We start from the raw sequence: 23,342 nt of genomic DNA, 5'->3' as shown, positions 1-23,342 counted from the left end.
TGGGAAGGGGAAGTGGGGCCATCGGTGCACATGTCATGTTCCACATGACGTGGAGCTGCTCTGAGTGTCTGGAGGAGCTGAGGGACCCTCTGAGTGGGCGTCTCACCCACTCAGAGGGGCTTCACCCCACGCGTCACGTGTTGCTTTATGCGTCTGCTGCTCTGATGTGATGCTGTGGTGCACGTGTCTCACCCCGTCATCTACGGTTGCTCTAACTGCCAAGTACTAATGCAAAGGTTTTCACACACATACACATGTCAGAGCTCAACATACAGACGTGCACGCTGTTGTCAGGGTTACAGTTCACAACGGAGTCACTGATAAACAGCGTGCTCCCAAGCAGACATTCTCATCGAGCTGCAGGTGGAGGACGTTATTACTTTTAGGGCGGGGTCCCACGAGTAGAACGGCTGTTCGCTTGAAATGTTCTACGGAAACAATGTATTGTGCCGTAGCATTGCAGCGCTGAATCATTAGCATACAGTACAATACTGTTTTTATAAAAGCGGTGGTTTGTAACAACCTGTGTGCGGCTGCGTATCCCTGGTTACTGGACGAGCTGCCATGAACAGATTGCACTCACTAAGGTCATTGTTGAGATCTCAGAGTGTTTCAATGGATTCAGAAACATGAGTGTTCAGACGCTCGGACAGAATCCATCTGGAAGTGAGTCTCCTAAGATTAGCTTTACTAACCGTTGTTGTTGTTGTTGACATCCTGATCGTCTGAACGTTGCTGTTTCTTGCCCGATCAGATCTAATTATGGAAATGTCTGCGCCATGTCTTAGCATTTTTTTGCTGAGTAAAAACGTATCATAACTGCAAAGAATCAACGGAAACAAGGCCACAGTAACGCAAGTCATTGTTTTGCTTTGAGCAAAGACATCTGCTACACATCTTAAGAGGATGTGAGACTGCGGGAACGGCTAACATCCAGTAGATGCGCTTGATCGAATAAAACCCTGAAGTTCACCTTGAAATAACCCTGGATGATGTTGGATGAATTCAGAAATGATGCTGCCGTGACTGTAAGTATCTCTTTTGTTTTCTCCAGCTTCCTGTCAACAACAACAACAACAACAATGTGTGGTTTCACTGAATTATCCAAGAAGCATCTGTTCCAACAAAGCAACATGAAACACAACACTAGAGGACACCTACACGTTCTCACTCCCATCTTCACGTCCTTCCTAGATGTCAGTCTCACGGTCAGACACTGAGACCAGAACATATTGATGTTCTGGATCACTGGAGCACTTCCTGTTCCCACATTCAGTTATATCTACAACTCTAGCAATATCTCAGGCTGATGTAACAATGCCTGCCGCTATTCAGTCATTCAGAAAAAGAGGAATACACAAAGCTGTTGTTTGGTCGGAGGTTGCTTTAACTAGTTGACCGAAGAAGACTATGGTTTTAACTTACTATATGAATAAACAACACTTTACAACTATTAGGAAAGCAACAGATCCATTCCAGGTATGGTCACCAATAAACGACTGCACTATATTTACTTTCTAATACCTAAAGACCGAACTCTCCCCAAACCATCGAGATTCAAATCATACCTCTGAGTTTGTCTTCAGTGTTGTTGCTAGAAAAGACGGACTCCAATATACTGACAAGGAATAACAAAGTAATCCGTTACCGTATGTACTCCTGCTAAACAACAATTAAAGTGGACGAGCTGTGTGAATCGATATCTGTAGCCCCTGGACGCCTGGATTAAAGATCACATAATGGAACAAATTCAATTTCAAATAAAAGGGCAATGCAGCCGCTAGATGTACGCTTTAGGCAGTGGTATTAAAAAGCAATCAGGACTTTTGGAAACACAACACCATTTTCCTGGACTTGAGGAAGGAGAGGTAAAAGGTGGGTGTTTGGGGGGTGGGTTAGACGCATTAAACCATCAAACTCAATTTCATCGCGGGCCACATCAGCATTATGGTTGCACTCAAAGGACCGGTTGTAACTTTAAGACTATATGAAAATACATATATAAAATAATGTATTATATTACATGATTGCCTCTGCATTGGATTATTATTGGATAGGGTAATAACTTCATAGTCTGGGGCAAATAATTGCAAGTCTCTTCAGAGAGAATGTCACAAAATGTCAAAAAAAATAAAATTCTGAGAAAACACCACACTCTAAGAAAAAAGGCATATTTAGAAGAAAAAAAGTCAAATTCTGAGAAGTTTGAGAGCATTGTGGGACATGTAGTTTATGGGCAACGTGCTTTTGTAAATCATCATGTAACCGTATATTAAACATATAATATTCTTTGCAGGCTCCGGGCCTTGAGTTTGACACCCCTGCATTAAACAGAATAAATACAAATCCAACTTGAAAGGATCTGGGAGGAGGAAGTCCTTCAAGCAGGACTTGTTAAAGCTGCAGACCGTGTTTTCATTCCAAACCTAATGTTTGATTACACTTCTATTACAAACTGTAAATACAGAGGCTTGCTGATTGAAAGCATTTAAGCATTTGTTAAGGAGAAAGCACACTCCAGCGGTAATTGGAATTAGGCCTCTCCTGTCTGTTTTCATTTTCTCAGAGAATTCACTTCTAATTGTGTGGCAGTGAGCAGCGAGGCCCGTCTCTGAGGAGTGGGCCGGCCAGTGAGCAGCGAGGCCCGTCTCTGAGGAGTGGGCCGGCCAGTGAGCAGCGAGGCCCGTCTCTGAGGAGTGGGCCGGCCTGCTGCAGACGCTGAGCGCTTCATTACTGCTGCACAGATTCATTAGCTTTTGAACCTTTAGAACCGCCCGCAGGAGGGGCGAGCAGTGAAGGGTGGGGGGGGGTCAGCAACAAGAAAAGATAGCATTGGAACCTCTTCACTTCCTTCTTATGTCCTCCACATAAAGAGCTAGAAACACCACCGAACTCTGCGCAAACAATAAAAGGTTATTTCAAGACAGTCCGATAACGTTCAGCAACCAGCATGAGAAGTCTGAGGGAGATACACTGAACAAAAATATAAACGCAACACTTTTGTTTTTGCTCCCATTTTTCATGAGATGAACTCAAAGATCTAAAACATTTTCTATATACACAAAATAACCATTTCTCTCAAATATTGTTCACAAATCTGAAAAAATCTGTGATAGTGAGCACTTCTCCTTTGCCGAGATAATCCATCCCACCTCACAGGTGTGGCATATCAAGATGCTGATTAGACAGCATGATTATTGCACACGTGTGCCTTAGGCTGGCCACAATAAAAGGCCACTCTGAAACGTGCTGTTTTGCTTTATTGGGGGGGTCTGGGGGGGTCCGAAAACCAGTCAGTATCTGGTGTGAGGGGTAGGCGTAGGGTTAGGGGTAGGGTAATGTTGTGAATCGAGTGGCCTGTGTTCGTCGTCCATTACATACGCCTGCCCATACCATAACTCCACCAACACCATGGGCCACTCGATTCACAACATTACCCTAACCCTAACCCCTCACACCAGATACTAACTGGTTTTCGGACCCCCCCAGACCCCCCCAATAAAGCAAAACTGCACGTTTCAGAGTGGCCTTTTATTGTGGCCAGCCTAAGGCACACCTGTGCAATAATCATGCTGTCTAATCAGCATCTTGATATGCCACGCCTGTGAGGTGGGATGGATTATCTCGGCAAAGGAGAAGTGCTCACTATCACACATTCTTTCAGATTTGTGAACAATATTTGAGAGAAATGGTTATTTTGTGTCGATAGAAAATGTTTTAGATCTTTGAGTTCATCTCATGAAAAATGGGAGCAAAAACAAAAGTGTTGCGTTTATATTTTTGTGTACGGTATGTGGAGGAAATGATGACATGTAAAGGTCACTGTGTGTAGAATCTCATTCAATAAGATGATTTGAAGTGAACCGATGAAAGTACAAATGAATTGATGAATTAGTTCTGATTAGTTTTGATCAATATGTGATTTGATAAATAAGTCACTATGTATGGGCTTTTATTAATACAAGTGGGATGATCCCACACGGTTAGATAAGGAGGGGACTGGGTGGAACATGGAAGATGATATCTGACTCTAATGCATCCATATTGATATTACTTTGTGTCCAACAATGTTTGTAGGAGTTTGATGTGGTATACACGTAGAAAGGAAAAGACTTCATAACATACACCGGCCTGTTACCTGTATAGATCCCAGTGGAACCCACCCCTATCAGCGCTGTACCCTATGTTAGTGGCCCCATGCTGTTTCTGGCTGATCACCAGACGTTGTCAAGTCACCACTTCCTTCTCTTTGCTATCGGTTGAATCCCATACGCTTTATGACTTGCTTTAATAGAGACTCATCTTGCTGTTGCTGAGCTAGGAAGTAACAGACCCATCAAATCCCTGTATAGTAACACTGGGCTCAGGTTAAGGGACTGCCATCAATACATACTTAGCACTGTCAACAGTAGCATCAGGGCCGGCACCATGTGACAGGCACACTGTCAGAGTGGGGCAGTTTTAATATCCCAACGTGGGAAAGCATACATGCAGGGAGCCCAGGGTACAGGTCGGAGTTGGACAAGGACTAAGCAGAAGGTTGCAGGGTCACACCAGTGCAACCTCTGAATAACAATGCCGGACAAAGTCATCTCAACTCAAAGACCGTCAGTAGCTTTCGGACTATATGTATATGATTAGAAGCAGAACGCCAGCTTCCTTTGGCTACTTGCTGATGGATTGATCTACTCTCAGGAGGTGATAGGACCGGTTTCAGGTGACGGCCTTCTAAACGGTTCTCCCTTCATGTAACATGCATTAGTCAACATTCTAAACACATTAGATATCGACCAGGACAAGTTAAAGTCAGGAGCCCCTCCTGAGTGGAAGTGTGTGCATGGCAACAGCATGACAACCCATCATGGGTGTAGGAAAGAAGTAAGTGGACCGGGTTATCTCAGATGTTCTGATCCAAATGGCCAGCATGTACTCCCTCAAAGTGCAATATAATCACCAGGTATATTCTACTTTTGTGATTCTATCCCTTGAATCAGGCGACTCATTTAAGAGTACACAACAAAGCTGCCCGAGCATGGGTTGTGACATATTACGAGGAACAGCCAACCAACGTGGAGCATATCTGAAGGGACGCTCGGAGTAAAGGAACAATCTAGTCCTTACTAAACCACAATCTACCGTTCTCGAAGTCACTCCATCAGACACGCTATGCAATCATAACAACACCACACACACACACACACACACGCACACGCACACGCACACACAATTTCAGTAAATACAAAACGTTAATATTATTGCACTGCAACTACTATGTGTTTTTGTTGAAACAGTTGATCTAAAAGCACTACAGACGCTATCAGAACCTGAGGCAGCAGTGTGTTATGTTCTATTCAGCTAGCAGGAAGTAGCATACATGGCGAGGTCACTAGTGGAATAATCAGGGAAATAGGCAGGAAGTGATAGTAAGCCAATCAGAGGTGCTAGCTCGAGGATTCAGCAGAGTTGTAGATGGGCAGGGCTGGTAGCTATACATTAGGAAGAGGGCGGGGTGGGCAGGTTTTTTTACCCAATCACTGATGACATGGAAGGGGGCTTCTGAGACTGAGGTGTTCCTGATTGGAGAGCCCTGAGTGAGAGAGAGGGGATTCTGTGCAAACTCAAACATGACATCAGACAGCAAAAACAACAACAGTTGAACAGAGAGATCATTGAAGAAAGCAAACCATTTCAGAGAGAAAGAAAAGAACATTTGAATGCACCAACAATGCAATGGAGACAGAACAGCCTGCTGGGTAAAGTGGAGCAGGGCTCTGGGCGTTGACCAATGGCTGTGTGGAGGTCTGATACTAGCAATCATATTTAAGACTCTTTTAGTGAACATGTTCGTGCGTACAAAATGTATGTGTAAGTGGGCTAGTTATGTTTATAACACACTACTCTGACGATGTATGAAGAAACACGTTCTTTTATCAAACTTATAAAGGATCACTCCAACATTTTGGAAAATATCTTTGTTTGCTGCCAAACCCAGTCAGACGAGGCAACTGTACGGTTCCAAGCCATCTATAAGCATCTACACGCAGCGTCTGTCGGCAACAGATAGGACCTGGTATTGGACGTGTTCTGGTTTCAGTCTGAAGTCTCAATAGTACTGACCGATACTTTTTGGGCTGGCTTTTAAATGGCCGTAAATAGTCCCTGTGAGGAGCAAAAGAGGTGGAATGGTATGTCAGAAGACATTGGATATGCTCCGACAGCAATTAGGCTTTTTATTAGCTTGTAATTGACGTGAACCGATGCGGTTGTACATGTCGTCTCTGAACTACTCCTGTCTCGAATCTTGACGATAAACATTGTGAACAGGACATTTCAGCCTGGATTTCTGCTGGCTACACCGGAACTTACTAAATAGTATGAATTGTTGTCATGCCTTTAGCTAATGGGTAGAGATTGTGTTTTCTAGGGGCTTAAGAACAGCCTAAGTCACAAGTCAAAAGCAACAACTTTCCAACAGCTCCAAAGACGTCCTGGTGACACATCATCGCCAGCAAAGGAGATCAATCAGCAGTTATTGCTCCTTCTAGAGTGAGGACAGTTCCTGACCCGGGAGTTCTGACCCTTTGCCCTCATGCGTCCACTGCCCAGCAGAACCCATCCTCTCCCCACTTCACACACAAGGCTAGCTTTCCCCCACAACGCTCTTCTCAGTGACAGAAGAACATGGTGTTCATAAATCAGATATTTAGAAGATGCACATCATCACTGGCATCACGTAAGAACACACATGCTCAAACTGTATGGCCCCAGAGTGCTTTGTGCAAAAGGAGCTTTAAACATAATGACAATTAAGTTGTTATGATCCAGTTGCTGCTAATCGTAAAGCGTTGAAGTTGTTGGAAGGTGCATTCTGAATGGCTTTTGACTGAGCTGGTTTAGCGGTTCCTCTCGCGTTAAGTCTTTATGCTAATTTAACCCAAACACATTCTCCACCTATCTTTGGACTAAACTAACAAACGAAGAATGATATAAAGGATCATTTTGATGTCATACTCATGTTAGTACAAAACGGTTAGTGTTCTGTTTTAACATCATAAAGTAGGACTGCTTGTTCAGGTAAACCCTATCTCTTATCCGTATGAACTCAGTCAGCAGTTACTTGGCTGAGGGCCATGTTATTCTAACCGACACAACAAGGCACCAGAAATACAGAAGTTAAGATTCTTCTTTTCCTAAAATGTTGAAGTGATAGTGTCGTGGTGTTTGAAAGCCCTGCTTCCCTCTACTTGAAATAACCAAAGAGGAGAAGAAAAGACACAATGGATTACAGAACTTGACATTAATAGCAACCTGCAAACAGAGAGCAGCTGGAGGACATGGGACACATTTCAAACTTAAAAAAAGCAATGAGATGAGTCATCATCTTGCTCAGTCTGAGCAGGACCAATAACCAGACAGCTTCCCACATCCTGGTTCTGTCCCAATAGTCTAAACCCCAGACGCACTGATCATAGTCGCCGTTTTTTAATCATCCAATTCCAATTGTCTTTCTCAGTGTCTTTAAGCAAATTTGCCACGTTTTTAATGATGCCCCCCCCCCCCACTGTCTGAGCTATCAGGCTGGTTATAGGTCACTGTGTAAAATGGATGTGTGGTATAAGGCATACCCCGCCCTCTCCTTTAGTTTCATATCAGTAATGCCGTCTTTGGACACCAGTTTGTTAAATACGAGAATTCCAATAACCATGTTAACCTGCCGAAGAGAAGAGGCACAGGATTAATGCAGAGCACACAGGTTCAGTACGGCACATCTACCTGATGGTGGTGATGGGCGAAGGACACGACAACACAATGGCAACACACACACACACACACACACACACACACACACACACACACACACACACACACACACACACACACACACACACACACACACACACACACACACACACACACACACACACACACACACACACACACACACACACACACACACACGACTGTATCACGTTACTTAACCAAACACCAACCAGTGAAGCATGGACACAATGTCTCAATGGATGATTTCTAACATTTGAATACATTTTTGAACAAAGACAGACCATGCATAAATTACAAGCATTGAGAAATCAAAGACGGGGGAGGGGTGGTCTTTAATTGTGTTCATTCCAAAGATGTAAATGCTTTTAGGATTCATAGTCTGTGATGCTGTTGAATTAGGTAGGTGTAACGAGGGACCCCAAACAAGCTGTTCTCTCGTACTGCAGGCGTGAAGTGAGTCACCCAAACTGAAGCCATGGATTTGGAAAGTGCCGTGTGTAGGACTGAGATTTAGCCCAGACATAGGTCACAGCAGGAGAGCTGAGTCGGTCATTATCAATACATGTGTCATTATGTGTTTTGAATGGTGTTCTAATTCAAGCAGCAGCTGTCAGGGTGGTCAAAGGACCCTGTGCCTGAGTGGTCATCAGCTGCTGCTGCTGCTGCTGCTGCTGTAGCTGCTGCTGCTGCTGCCGCTGCCGCCGCTGCCGCCGCCGCCGCCGCTGCTGCTGCTGTAGCTGCTGCTGCTGCTGTAGCTGCTGCTGCTGCCGCTGCCGCTGCTGCCGCTGTAGCTGCTGCTGCCGCTGCTGCTGCTGTAGCTGCTGCTGCTGCTGCTGCTGCTGCCGCTGCTGCTGCTGCCGCTGTAGCTGCTGCTGCTGCTGCCGCTGCTGCTGTAGCTGCTGCTGCTGCCGCCGCTGCTGCTGCTGTAGCTGCTGCTGCCGCTGCTGCTGCTGCCGCTGTAGCTGCTGCTGCTGCTGCTGTAGCTGCTGCTGTAGCTGCTGCTGCTGCTGTAGCTGCTGCTGCCGCTGCTGCTGTAGCTGCTGCTGCTTCCGCTGCCGCTGCTGCCGCTGTAGCTGCTGCTGCTGCCGCTGCTGCTGTAGCTGCTGCTGTAGCTGCTGCTGCTGCCGCCGCTGCTGCTGCTGTAGCTGCTGATGTAGCTGCTGCTGCTGATGTAGCTGCTGCTGCTGTAGCTGCTGTAGCTGCTGCTGCTGCTGTGTCCATGCTTTGCTCTATGCAGGTTCAACCATGGACACATTGCAAACAGTAATATGTTGTGTGTATTAAAGCTTGAATGGGGATTTTGAACAGTATGTTTGAGCTGATAGGGTTTTGAGAGTTTAACAGTTTTCAGTGAACAGGAAGCTGGCTTTTTAATATGACTTGTTGTTTGATCATTATTATCCCATTTTAAAGAAGGACATTTGTTTATCAACTGTAAAGCATACTATACTTTTCGGGCAATATAGCAAAGAACCTAAGTTAATAAGAAAGGAACAAGGTAGGGGAGGAAAGCAAGAGGAAAGGAAGGAAAGGAGGAGGTAAATGAGGAAATAGGATATACTTAGAAATATAGAAACTAAGTCAAATGAAGACCAAGGAAAGGAAATAAGGAAGTCACAAGTAAATAAAGGTAAAGGAGGTAAATAAGAAAAGACAAAAGCAGGAAAGGGAAATGTGAAGAACATGGTATAATATAAGACGTATATTACGCAAATGTGAAAGGGAGGGAAATAAGGAATTCAATAAAAAAGAGAGGAGGTAGGGAAGTAGAGAAGATCAAGTAAAAGGGAGGAGTCATGGACTATTGACTTGGCAGTGATCTAATCTGTTTAATTCTACACTGAAGTATTATTCTGAGAAACACTTTTAAAATGTATGACTACATTGCAGTAACAGTTAATAACAAGTATTACAGAATAATAGGTTAAATAAAGCGTTTATTTTGGTCAACTTTTGATATTGTTTTTCTCTAACGTTAGGTTTGTATTATGAAGTGTTTACTGTTTCTTAACAGACATGTGAGATTGTTAACATGTTTGCCGTTACATATCTGCAGCGAGAGGCCGAGTTGCATGGATTCTGTTGAAAGTGAAAAGTGTACATGAAGCTCATGGTCTGAATCTAAAGGAAAGCAGAGGTGTGACAAGCTAACCACAAAGAGGACTTTAGAGGAAAGAGGAAATACCAAGACGACAGCTGCAGCAGGTCCAACAAACGCATAGAGAAGACCTCCTTCCAGAGACAGCCAGCAGCTACAGGGGGCAGGAAGCACAGAGGGAGGGAGGGAGACGTGATCAGAAGACACCGGGAGGAGGATGGAGGGGGAGGACACAGAGAGGGGGGACAGAAGGAGGTGAGAGGCCAGAGTAAGGATGGTAAAAGATGTATGGGACAGAGAGAGAGAGGTTAATTATGCTGCACACATACACCCCACCATGTGTAATGTCCCTGCAGCCATAGTTAAAGAGGCATATGCTGCAGCCGGAGCAAAGCATGCTTACTAGCTCGGTGTTCCGTATCCCTTTGCCTTGGTGAACCCCACTGAGATCGCCACGACCAGTGCAGGGAGACCTGCAGGGAAACACAACACACGTGAACGGAGCGGAGGCGAGAGGCCAGGGGAACCAATGAGAACAGCAGACAGGAGGCCCACCCCAGCCGAGGCACAGGAAGCGCTTGCGTATGATGCGGTTCCTGAGGCGGCCCGTCACCGCCATGTAGGACTGCCACGCCTCGGTCAGAACCCAGCAGAAGGACGACAGGAAGAAGAAGTGAAGGAACGCAGCGATCAGGGTGCACAACACCTGAAGCAACAGAGAAGTCAAAGTCAACGGCATTGTCCATTTCCCGGTGTGTGATACAAGCAGGGAGAGCGACACGACGTCTCGCACCGTCCCAAAGAATACGACTATATCAGAAATGATAAATAATATATACATACATACACATCTGAACACCATCAACACGTACTCAAACACATGTATATAGAAACGTATTCATTGGGATAAACCCCTTGAGATGCACCATCTCGTTTCCAAGGGGTCCCGACAACAGCAACAACTTACAGACACACATAAACAAAAAGACACAAAGCAAAACATGACACACAAGACAAAGCACATAGTCTGTTAAGTACAATTCAAGCAACGCACACAATCATTACAATTTGAGACAGACGAGCAAATCAGTTTCATCAATATCAGTTCAGTGTTTCCCACAGATCTGAAATATACTTGGGCGGGTGTTGACAGCGGGTTGGGGGGGGGGTGCCCGAAATTTTTTGTTTATTGACTTTTCATTCCTGTATAATCATTTTGCGCAAAGATGGCACTGTTTGTCAGAGCACTTCATCCTTCTGGGATTTCATGAAGAACAGCTCCAACGCCTGTGTGTATGGGAACACCTCTGGTGCTGGCCCATTAACTGCCAGTGTTTCCCACAGATCTGTTTCCCACATATCTGAAATATACTTGGGGGGGGTGGTGGTAGCGGGGGGGTGAGGTGACGTGCAACAACATTAACCTTTCTGTTGGTCACTTGTTAGCAGACCCTTCACGCGATGGCAGAGCGAACAGGTACAGGCAGGGCCCATGATGATCGCCCTATAGTTTAAATCTACTACCCACACATGGAAATGGGTTACTTTAAAAAAATTAAAAAAAAATGTATTTAGGAACCTATCCATGTGATTTTTAGTGGGGGTCGACCTCAAATCCTCTATGGGGGTCCAGGGGCATGCCCCCCGGTAAGATTTTATTTTTTATTTTGGAGTTAAATGCATCAATCTGGTGCATTTTGAGGGGAAAATAAAGAGACTAGATCTATGGAAACACCTATATTAAACAGAACTGTATACATTTCAATAATCATAAAATCATGGCCATAACCAATAACATACCATTTCCAATATGAAAAAAACACTGAAACTTGTTTATTAATTTATTTTTGGTTCATTTATAGTTGTGAGTGTGTCTGTGCTCCTGAATCAGCCTCTCCTGTCTCCCTCCTCTCCCCCCTGCCTTTGAGGCAGCAGCAAAGACTAGTTTTCTCTCAACACGTTTTAAAAGTGTATCTTACCTTTTTTCACCCAGTTAACTTTTTATTTATTTATTCATGCATATTTTACTAATCACATTACATTTCATTTAGCTGACGCTTTTATCCAAAGCGACTTATAATGACCGATTACAGGGACATTCTCCCTGGAGTAACTAAGGGCTAAGTGCCTTACTCAAGGGCACACTAGTGGTGGTGTTCCTCGCGGGATTTGAACTCACAGCCTTCCGATCTTCAGCCCACCTCGCGATCCATTAGATTAATCACTACCCTCTCAAATGGAAATATGTGTTTACATAAATGTTGACCAAACCGTTTGAGACCCACTGAGAACTTAGACTAAGTTAACTTTCTAAACACTCAGAGAGTCCTTTACCTCACCTGAGCTTATCCCGAGCTTGAATGACACACAGAGACCAATCAAGGGCTTTGATTTATGATCTGTATGACAGTGGCCATGTCGGCAGGCCACATCATGTGGACAGCCAGTCACCCTGTGTGAGGCAGGCCACTTAACAGGCCAGAAGGAGGCGAGATCAGTGCAAGGTAGCGAGGGATCATTGTCCACAAGTTAATCGATCGCAGATGGCGTCGTGGTCACGGACGAATACAAAAAAAAATTATAAAAAAAAAAATTATTAAAAAAAAACAAAAACTAAATGGGTCGCGAAATATACTTGGGCGGCCGTTAATATACCTGGGCGGCCGTTAATATACCTGGGCGGCCCGCCCAAGTATAGTCTATGTGTGGGAAACCCTGCGGTTATAACAAGCACAGACCAGCTGAAAGTGAGATAACAATGCATGTTTAAATAAACCCAATGATGACAGAGATCTAATAGAATGTCTAACTTGATGATTTGGTGAGTAGGGTACGAAATACTGCTTTAACTAAGGGGGATAGTTAAGATAAATGCATTTAAATATCAGCTGAAGCCAAAGCGTGTCTTCTTACATTTTAAGAAGGCCATTTCAGTTGGTTATACATTGTGCAGTGATGTGTACGAAAAGGACAACCTGGAACAAACATGCAGAGTCTGTTGTCGGCTGTGTTGAGTGGAGCAAGATCTGACTGATGTGCATTTTGGTAGACAACATCACAACAGTCCATCATCGGAAGAATAAGATGAGAAGCAATTCTCTTTCGGACACTGAGCGTAAAACAATTGTGAGAGCGGTGTAAGACACCGATTCCGTAATTGACTTTTTGTATGACATGCTTTATATGTAGTTTAAATGAAAGTTCAGAGTCTAGCCAGACACCAAGATATTTAAAGCTATCAACGTTATGCAGAGAAGTGCCGTACATGTGATTACTGCATTAGGTTTGGATCTGAGCTTCTGCCTGGTACCAAAGACCATGGTGTGAGATGTAGTTTAGTTGAGCAGTAGTTTATTGTGTGATAGCCAGTCCTGTAGGATATTAAAATCCCATTGGAGAGAGATCTGAATGTGTGAACAATCTGATTTGGATGTATATATGACTCAGCATAAAGGTGAGTATGACAATGAATGAGACAAGAAGATAAATCATGTATGTAAATAGAGAACAGAAGTGGGCCAGAGTTGATCCAGAGTTGTATACATATTAAATACACATTAAGAGGTAACGAGGTTACAGAATAACACTTAAGAAACAAGTAAGATGTCATAAATCGGACAAGCTGCTGTGATCATTAAGTAAATACTAACACTACATGGCTCTCACCTTGTTGCGCGTCTGTGTCTGTCCGATGAGAATAAGAGCGTTGGAGGAGATGATGGAGAGACAGAAGTTGATGAGGATGACTGAGCGCTCAGAGCGGATGTACCTGCCGGCAGAGACAGGAAGGAGACAGAAGATTTGCATATTGTAAACCATGCATTGTTCATCAGGGGAAATAGACCGACCCCTTTGCAACCCCACGCTTTAACCCTGTTACGAGCTACATTATTGGCCCACTCTCTCCGCTATGTTCCCAATGCGAAGAGAGTAGGGTCCCCATATGTGAGTGTGTCACTTTCTTTAGGGTCCCCAATCATGAGGGATGTTTCCAGTAAATGAATACAATGATTTTGGACCACTTTGTTGTTCAGATATATCACATAAATGAGGTTCATGTGTTTTCTGCACTCCACTGGGAAACTGCTCTCATGTCAAGAAGCATCACAGTGCCTGCACTGCATCGTCCAATCAGTGAGCGATACACAGTGAGGGGGCGGGGCGAGTGTCTGAGGATTTCACCGGAGGATGGTGTCACTACCCGATCTGCCGCTCTGCCCGATCTGCAGTGCGCATGTGCCAGATGGTCCGCCATATTGGAGAACTCCGGACGGCAACCCAAGAAGGACATTTGACACGGTGGCGTTTGGCAAAGCAGAAAAAGAAAACGAGAGAGAGATGAGTTATTGTTATTACAACGTGACCTCACTATTATTTAACAACTCTTTTTATTGGGTTCTTTTATTTGGGTTAAGTACATTGTCAGAATAAGCGAGAAATGGATTTAACTTCTGTTAGACAGCCATATGCCATACATGTTTGCACACATTCACAGTAAATATGTATTCAGTATGATAGCTGTCTAACAGAAGTTAAATCCATTTCTCGCTTATTCTGACAATGTACTGAACCCAAATAAAAGAACCCAATAAAAAGAGTTGTTAAATAATAGTGAGGTCACGTTGTAATAACAATAACTCATCTCTCTCTCGCTTTCTTTTTCAGCTTTGCCAAAAGCCACCGTGTCAAATGTCCTTCTTGGGTTGCCGTCCGGAGTTCTCCAATATGGCGGACCATCTGGCACATGCGCACTGCAGATCGGGCAGAGCGGCAGATCGGGTAGTGACAGATGGTCTGGTGGTTCCTCGGTTATCGCTCCTCCGGCAGAAATCAGCGCCATGGGACGCTACTCAAGATGGCGCAGACAAATCAACTTCCGGTGACACCGAGGCCGAGGAGCGAGGAAATGAGGAATAACCGACCTGGGACGCAGCCAATGACCTCTGACCCAGTGTAGTAGCATTAGCACCTGTCATCACCTCTAAACCTTTGTGCAGCAGAGCATTGAACTGCTCGGTGAATACTTGGACAGAAGCATGACGTGTGCTTGGCTTCCCACGCCAAACCACGGATCAAGAGCTTCCCGTGAAAGAATGGTGATTATGTTTTATATCAAAACACGCTAGCCGTTTGCTCTTCACTTAACACCACCATGTTGTTTGTGCCTCGGGTTCACTGACAGAAGGACAGAACAAATCGTCGCACCTGTAGACATGTCGGCGTGACGTTACCGCCTTACATTATCACTGCTGAGCCACGTATAGCAGGTCACTGCATCTCACCTCCACACGGACACATAGATGATGATGAGCAGCAACAGAGTCAGAGAAGAAACTCCACAGCCGACGATCAGCGTCACCGAGGGCAGCTGAGTCTTATCCATGTTCTGAAAGAGCAAAGCAGAAGGAGAAGGATATGAAAGGGCCGTGGTCATGTGGTCTGACGCATCAGCTGCTCACACAGAAACACAAGGATGAACGCCGTCATGGCACAGAGACGCTTGTGCAGCTGTCAGCAGAACCGCTCCCTGTTGGCTGGCCGTGTTGAGATCTCACCTCCTAACTGGGTCACAAAGGCAGCAGACTGCATTCCCTCAGCATCACTCCAGTCTCTCTGGTGTTTCCAGCAGGCCAACCTTCTCAGAGATTGGAGCTCACGCTTAAAACACACGGCAAAAGCACTGATGAAGATCGCACGTCTTCGAGGGATCCAAAGTCCCGCTGACATGAAGTCAATTCAACAAAGAAACTATCAACAAGTTACTTTTCTTACTTAAGGGCTGCACCAAAGTGGAATTCCCCATTCTGAAAGGGTCATTCAGTTAACATGTCATCTGGAGCTAATATCTTGAGTAGATCAGCAGGATGGCTTGCCATGCTGACTCGGGGATTCCTGGAGTGTTCTATAGACAGAAGAGTGAAACTTCAACTCATCATTGTTTCCATGTGACTTCAGGGTTCCTGCATACTGTATACCCTATCTGCAGGAACCCTGAAGTCACATGGAATCCCTTTTAAGACCCTTTAAGACCCTTTCCATACATTTTAAGACCTCATGGCCACTTGGAGTTCTAACCGGTTACCTTGGCGACACACTTGACCTCACATTAACTATATACAGTATTGATTGTCCTTCCTCCTTATCTTCCAACCATTTGGACGCAGACTTCCCCATAACGATGTTGCTTAGCAACCGGCTTAAAAAGGACCGTCGCGCGCTATCAAGCAGTGAGGGTGCGACGTCCTGTTCAGATGACGTCAAACCCAACGGGACGCCATCAATAAACTCCACAGAATCACTCCACACCTACGCCATGAGTACATCCAGGCAGACTGTGGAACACAACCTCTCTGGACCATTTAGATACTTACTGAAAACAAGCTGCAAAATGTAAAACCTTGGAAAATGCCGTTTAATACTTTTTTATAATTTTTAATAGCCTTCATTTTCGCTAAATTGATTTATCAACTTTTAATACTTTTTAAGACCCCGCGGACCCCCTGGTTTACCAAGTATTGGGTTGCTATTGATTTGAGCAATGGCCTACTGGCTTCCTGTTTTTGCTTGTTTACTGTATTTTATTCACATGTTTCTGATTGTTTTGACATGGCAGTAAATAGGGCTGCTCAATACATCACAACGTAACCAACATTGCAATATGGACGAGTGCAAATTGCAGGAAGTTGCATATATGTTTTAATGTACCATTTGAATGAAGTACTGTGGAGCTGCAGATATCTTGGCCTACAAATCATTTTCTAAAGGACAGGAGAAAACTGTTTGGTACAGATCGTCATTATAGAATCATTTCATATGTTTTTAATTGACAATGAGAATAATAAATTCCCTCGCATAGCATGAATCATAGCGCAATTGCAATATCAGTCAAACCAATACTAATATATTTTTCAAATCTGTAGCTACAGCTCTAGCAGCAACATGCATTCTAGAGTCAGAGCAAAGCGAGGCTGCGTGTAGTTGGAAGTGTCTGTAAACACATGTAGCATAGATGTCATCAGATGGACGACATCACAACTGGCCTCTTGATAATCAGCTACAAAGACATCTGATTCCACTGGAGACTCACGTGGGGGGGTCAGTCAGTCAGAGCGGGGAGCCCCAGCCGGCTGTCTGCACCGTGTGCATGGTGGTCAGTGGAGATCTAAAGGCTAGAGGGATGACGTCACGCCCGCACAGTATTGGACCGACCAACATTGCCTGCCCTAGCGCCAATAGAGCCAGTGGACATGCCACAAAGAGAAAGTAAGAAATAATTGAATAAGGCCAAATATCGCCAAGGTAACTACACACGTGATGTTTAAAGTCCAATATGGCTCTTCACCCCCATACACAAGCCTTATGATGGTATGTAGTGTGGCCAAGTGGAAAGGGTTAAGGTGACGTGAAGGGATCGTTTCATGAACAAAGCTTTGCAGTTGGTGAGGGGGTGGTCGGAGGGGGGTTAAACATGGAGGGACCTGGACTTGAGGGAGTTCACCCCCCCCCCCCCACTTCCCTAATTGGCTGAGTGTATAGCCTGTCTTGTCTCCAGGTGTGTGTGCTGGGGCCAAGTTAATTAAATGCCTGATGAATCTGCACTGCAGTGAGTCCCTTCTCTGAAGGCAGGGGGAAGAACACGATGAGTGCATTCAAATGGAAAGGCGTCTGCTGAGACAGAAGCACTTGTACTTCCTCCTTAGCCAATGACAGAGCTCGGCAGGAAGTCTCACGCAGTTTCTAAAGAGAGCGCTACCATCCACACTAAAGTGACCAGACTGCATTATCCCACACGAGCAGCCCCCTCCGCTGAGGGAGACCGTGGGATGTCCTTTCATTTAGAAGTCTATGAGATGAAGCTCCTGCCAGTATTGGCAGTAAACAAATATGATTGCACAGGTATCAATTACGCTCAATGGTATGCAAATGGTATTCTACTGAGTGGAATATTAATCAAATACAAGTAATGCATGCTTCCTAGTACTGGGGCCTGGCTGTAAATATAATATGACTGAAATAAATGATAATATAATGTGGGAACTATTATGGACTAAACCATACTGAAAGGGAAGTATTAAGATCTGGAGTCAGGTCATGGTTAGCTTAACTTAGCAGACGGAGGGAAACAACATTGTTGTATCAGTGCTTCGAGGAGAAGGTGCATGCCTAGAGTGTGTGTTGATGAACAGCAGCTGGGTGCAGTGCACAGCTTCCTGGAGCGGTGTTTTCTTCTTGAGTTTTCCAGGCAATTGGGGAGAATCCAAGCAATCTTAACGCTAACCCTAATTAAACGACAGCTAAGCGTTTGCATCGGTTCAACAGGAGAAATAGCATGCTTTTAATTGAGCTTTATATGGACTGAGAGTGGGATGTTGTTGCCTCGGACAGAGCCAGGCTCGTCGCTTTCCCACATCTCAAGTGCTTATGCTAAGCTAACTAGCTGCTAGCCCCAGCTCCACATCTACCATGCAGACACAAGAGTCACATTCATCTTCTCATCAAGACAGCCAATGAGCACATTCCACAACACGCTAACACTATTAGCCATTAGTAAGCTAACTCTGAATACAGCATTCAGACCACACAGCCAAGACGTTCCTCCGTACGACTTGTATGATGGCATGTATGACCACCATAGATATACAGTATGTGGTGTGTCCTGCATGCCCTCTGGTATCCGACTATGATGACCCTGAATTGGCCGACAGCCCGCAGACCTCAGCCGGTGCTATTTATTAACGTGTTACAGTTAGAATGTGGGCTAATTGGCCACAGAGGCTTGCTGCTGCATCTACCCTGCCAGCACATTCAAACTAGCGTACGCAGGCATAACACATTCAAAATGTTACAACACACCCCCCCCCCCCCCCCCCCTCCCCCCCCCCCAGAACAGAGAGGAACACACTGGCAGCGGCAGCCAACTGGACTCAGGTTTTGGGGCCTTTGCCTTGACTGCATGTGCATTTCTCTCTCAGTCTGCTGCTCTAACAGCCTGCAGCGGCGTTGCACTGAGCAAAATGGACACGAGAGGTGGCAGCAAGAGAGTAAATGATGTAGTACAGAGGTGTCAAAATCCGGCCCGCGACTTCATTTGATGTGGCCCCGCAAGAGCTTGCAAAGAATATAATACGTTTATTATACGGTTACATGCCACTTTAGAGAAGCAGGTTGCCCATAAACTACATGTCCCACAATGCATCTCGTTGTGTGGCATGCGCACTGAAGAGACTTATAATTATTTGCCCTGGACTTCTGCTTTCAGACGTAGTTAATTACTAAGTTATTACCCTATCCCATAATAATCCAATTCAGAGGCAATAATGTCATACAATACATTATTTTATATATATTATATATTTATATAGTTACAACCGGCCCTTTGAGTGCAGCCATTATGCGAATGTGGCCCGCGATGAAATTGAGTACTAGACCCCCTAGTAGGAAGAGAAAGGAAGCGAGGGCTTAAATGTAACACAGCAACTGAGGATGGAAAATGGTGTGATGAAATGACTGAGGGAGAGAAAGGAGAGAGGAGAGAGGGGGAGGCAGAGAGGGGAAAAGGGGGTTGGGGTGTTTATCATGCTGGGGCAGTAGGAGGATAGCTGCAGTCAGAGCGGCGGGCCGTTTAGCAGCTACTACGTGTTGCAGGAGGAATAATTAGCATGGCTGCCTCGCAATAACTACAATGTGCAGAGAGGGACCCTGAAGGAGGGAGGAGGGGGTGGCTTTGAATGAACCTCCACGATCTTCCCTCAGGGTGTGTGAAGCCTCCAGAGCTGTGGCCAGGCTGCCTCTGCACACATGCAGGCAGGCTGCAGGACGGCTAGCTGAGGAGGCACCCGCTCCACTGTACGGGTTAGCTTAGCTTCCTGTCTCACTTGGACCTGTTTCTGGAGAGTCTGAAAGTGAACATTCTTTAGGCTAAATGCTAATTATATTACGGCAACAGGCGCATTCATGCTGCTCAGACACATATCACGTATAACATGTTCATCACCTCAGTGTCACATGTTTAGATGACACACATTCTGTTAATGTGTGCTCAATATGGCAATACATTTCATATTTGTCAAGACCTGTTCTTTATGTAAAAGATAAGCAACCAGCTAGCATGGCAGCTAACATCAGCTACAATAGGATACATCTTACGCTATGGATGGATGGATGGATAGATATGAAAAGAATCCTCAATCGCAGGACAATCTTATCAAATGTAATGCTAATTTATTTGGGAACAAGCATGACTCGAACACATCATGTATTTGACGATTTGGTCAATGGAAATTCTAAAAAGACAAAATTTCTCTCCACAATAAAATGATCACATGAAACATTACTTGTGCCGGACTATCGCGGGCTGTTGTTATATTGTCTTGCATAAGCCACCTGTCCCGCCTTGCTCCATACAGACAACCTGAGCTGCCCAGTGCGTCTGCGTGTTGAGGTGACCCCCCGACACACACTCAGCTAACACAGCTAACAGCTACACTGAGCATTAGCTCTGGGCCGGGGAAGGGCGTTGGTGCTGTGACTGATGTCTGTTTTCAGTATCGATTGACCGATTGATTCCTGTGTAGTTCTCTGACTGAACATTAGCTGTCTAAAATGGCAAAGAATATGTCAAACATCCACCGTACATATACATGCAGCAGTGTCTTTGCACATGCTGCAGCTAATGCCCACCCGTTACACACCATAAGGGTAATCATTGTGCGATGATAGGAAGCTAATTAATAGCTACAATAATCAGTAGCGACTTCCAATCGACTCAAAGGAAACCAATGTTTGCCACACAGACACTTCACCACTGCCAACATCTGCCCAAGAGATGAACATGCAGGGGTCCCCTTCCCTCTGCCCATCTCCTGCCTGTTCAGAAACCCCACAGACACTTTCTTTGTGTGTGTGGTACTACGTCTGACGCGGTTAACAAGATGAATACCAATCGTATGTCTGTACATCATGTATGGAGCTGAAGGCGATGATGTGGTTGGCCTAGCTTACCCAAATAAAGTGTTGAAAGGTGTACATGTAAAATCAAGTTGAGAGAATGTTGAATCTTTGACCACAGACTTAATGGACAGTAGAAACACAGATGCCTCTGGTGTTCCCCTTCTTCACCACAGAATCTACATCACATGACACGTCACGTGTTAGACGCTTTTATCCAAAGCGACTCACATACTCAACACTGTGGGCGACCCTCTCAGGAGCACTTTGGGGTGAAGCGTCCCAGGGACACAACGACATGCTGACTGCAGTGGGGTTTGAACCTGTGACCCCCTGATGGTGATAGTTCAATGTTAAACATGTTTTAAAATAATTTGTAAACCTAGCTTAGCGTTATGGCAGTTAGCAAGGTTGCGTCATTCAAAGTTAATAAGAATATTAAAGTTACTTTGTGTGGTGGCAGTGGCTGTTGCATTGGGGAACTATTTTGTTAACCAACAATAGCCAGGGGCAGTGATTGTGTGACGCTTATCTGAGTCATGAGTCCACGTGTGGTATCGCCACGGACAGAGACCAAAGGAAAAATCAGTCACAGCAATCACTGTGACGCACGCTATGGCTGGAGATGTTCCACAGAAGTGTCCCATAGCCATGTCTGTGTGTACACGTTACACAGAGTACATGTTTACCACAGCTTGGAGTCATGTTGTTTAGCTAGGCTACATGTCCTGAATCCAGGTTTAACTACCAAGGTATGAATGAGCATTGACCAATCATGTATTCAACTGATTATAGTCATTTCAGCACTGAGCACACGTCACAAAGGGAACACACCAGTGTAGCTTCCAGCAGCAAAGCATAGCACCTTCCATCACATGCGTTCCTCGAGGTCATACACCTCAACACGGCACATATCTTCAACAGAATACTGAAATATGTGTCTCAAGGTGATAACCCCACGCTCTCTCCACCTGGCCTTCTGTCAGGGCTGCAGCTAGCCGGATAAACAGCACCGCTATGTTTTTAAGAAAGCCTTGGTGCCCCATGCTGTTACCAGGGCAACTCGTGAACAAACTGCTTCCGAGGCAATTTCCAGTCTAATAATAACTAATCGCACTGAATGAAAACTCCCCTCCAAGACACTGCCCTTTCCCCACAGAATCTGGGGCAGGTTTGAGTCACTGGGATGCTGCTGTGGCACTAACACACATTTCATTACACACACACACACGCGCACACACACACACACACGCGCACACACGCACACGCGCACACACGCACACGCACACACACACACTGCTGTGTCCACGCTGCAGACACAATGTGACATACAGTGCTGTAGTCTTTTTTAAATGTGTGTTTCTTTGCATCACTGGATTGTCATGCAGCACCTTCTCCATCGGGCCTGGTAACCATGGAGACACCATCGCCTGTCTAATGTGTTGGAATATGCAAATATGAACAACAATTTCTGGATGGAATACAGAAGGTGGGGGGTGCATGCAGGTATGATCCTGAGCGATAACATGATGTTAAATCCCACTCACCACGTCAGTGTGTGACAGTGATCAGCACCATCTTAATGCCCAGTGCTGCCCTATGTGTGCATCCCTCCTGGAACATCTCCTTCCAGGTGCAACATTAATGAACAACCCCCACCCCCTGCAACATAATACATGCAATCCTTTCCCTCGGCAATGCTATATAATAACCTTTTCTTGCAGCATGGCTATGGTATGTCGAGACAGAAAGGGAAGGAGGGGGACAGAGAGGGAGGATCTGTTGATATGTAATGACAATGACGCCCTTTGGAGAGGGAAAAAACACAACAGCTGATGCATTCACAACCCCCCCCCAAAAACACACTGTTTACCGACAGCTTTACCGTTAACGAAGTCAAAGGGAGGTTGTCCGACTTACCATTTCGGGGTTTAGCCGTGCTAAAATGGCGAAGGTGGACAGTCTGTCACACACGCATTTGGTTCTGAAGGAGTCGACTAGCACGGCTTTGCAGCCCCTGGCAGACCAGGATCCCAGCAGAGAGGAGCTACACGGGAGAAACACACACAGACACACACGTTCACACACACAGAGAGAGCGATGCGGTGAATTCAGAGGCAGCCCCGGCAAAAGAGAAAACAGCGGTTCAAATCCCACCGCGTTACACCGGCTATTTAATCCACTTTACATCTCCGCCGGTAGCACAGGCGCGGAGAGGAGCGGCAAGAGGAGCGGTGATACGCGGTGTGAGGAGCGGCGAGAGGAGAGCCGGGACCACACTTCCGACTGCCACACACATTTAATGTGATTATTTGAATAGAAATAATCACAATAGTTATCAGGATTATTATTATGGGTGCCTTGATTAGCACTTTTATTTGTTGCTGTTAAATGTCAGGTAAAACAGACTAAGACTGACAACGACTTCCTGTTAGAGCTTTTTTATTCATCACACTGCCAACTGCCCCACTGATTTACTACTATTATTATTATTGTTATTATTATTATTATTATT

The 23,342-nt window shown here is 45.2% G+C and overlaps 1 protein-coding gene across 6 annotated transcripts in view; it reads right to left on the bottom strand.

The window, feature by feature from the left end:
* LOC117461555 (adhesion G protein-coupled receptor B1-like) overlaps positions 1 to 23,342 on the bottom strand; it is a 55,317-nt gene that overhangs the window by 13,140 nt on the left and 18,835 nt on the right. For 5 of the 6 annotated variants that reach the window (XM_034103482.2, XM_071205784.1, XM_034103481.1 and 2 more), the window contains exons 4-10: positions 22,748 to 22,874; positions 15,163 to 15,266; positions 13,547 to 13,649; positions 10,436 to 10,586; positions 10,284 to 10,353; positions 9,968 to 10,034; positions 7,626 to 7,711 (exon numbers count right to left, since the gene is read on the bottom strand). In XM_034103482.2, the coding sequence (XP_033959373.2) occupies positions 7,626 to 7,711; positions 9,968 to 10,034; positions 10,284 to 10,353; positions 10,436 to 10,586; positions 13,547 to 13,649; positions 15,163 to 15,266; positions 22,748 to 22,874 (708 nt within the window). Of the gene's footprint in view, positions 1 to 7,625; positions 7,712 to 9,967; positions 10,035 to 10,283; positions 10,354 to 10,435; positions 10,587 to 13,546; positions 13,650 to 15,162; positions 15,267 to 22,374; positions 22,514 to 22,747; positions 22,875 to 23,342 lie in introns of those variants that run through there. The other variant, XM_034103483.1, reaches the window with a different exon arrangement.

Source organism: Pseudochaenichthys georgianus, chromosome 16 (genome assembly GCF_902827115.2).
Source record: "Pseudochaenichthys georgianus chromosome 16, fPseGeo1.2, whole genome shotgun sequence".
NCBI classification, from domain to species: Eukaryota; Metazoa; Chordata; class Actinopteri; order Perciformes; family Channichthyidae; genus Pseudochaenichthys; species Pseudochaenichthys georgianus.
Note: the sequence above shows the minus strand (reverse complement) of the source record. Positions and strands in the feature narration are given on the sequence as shown.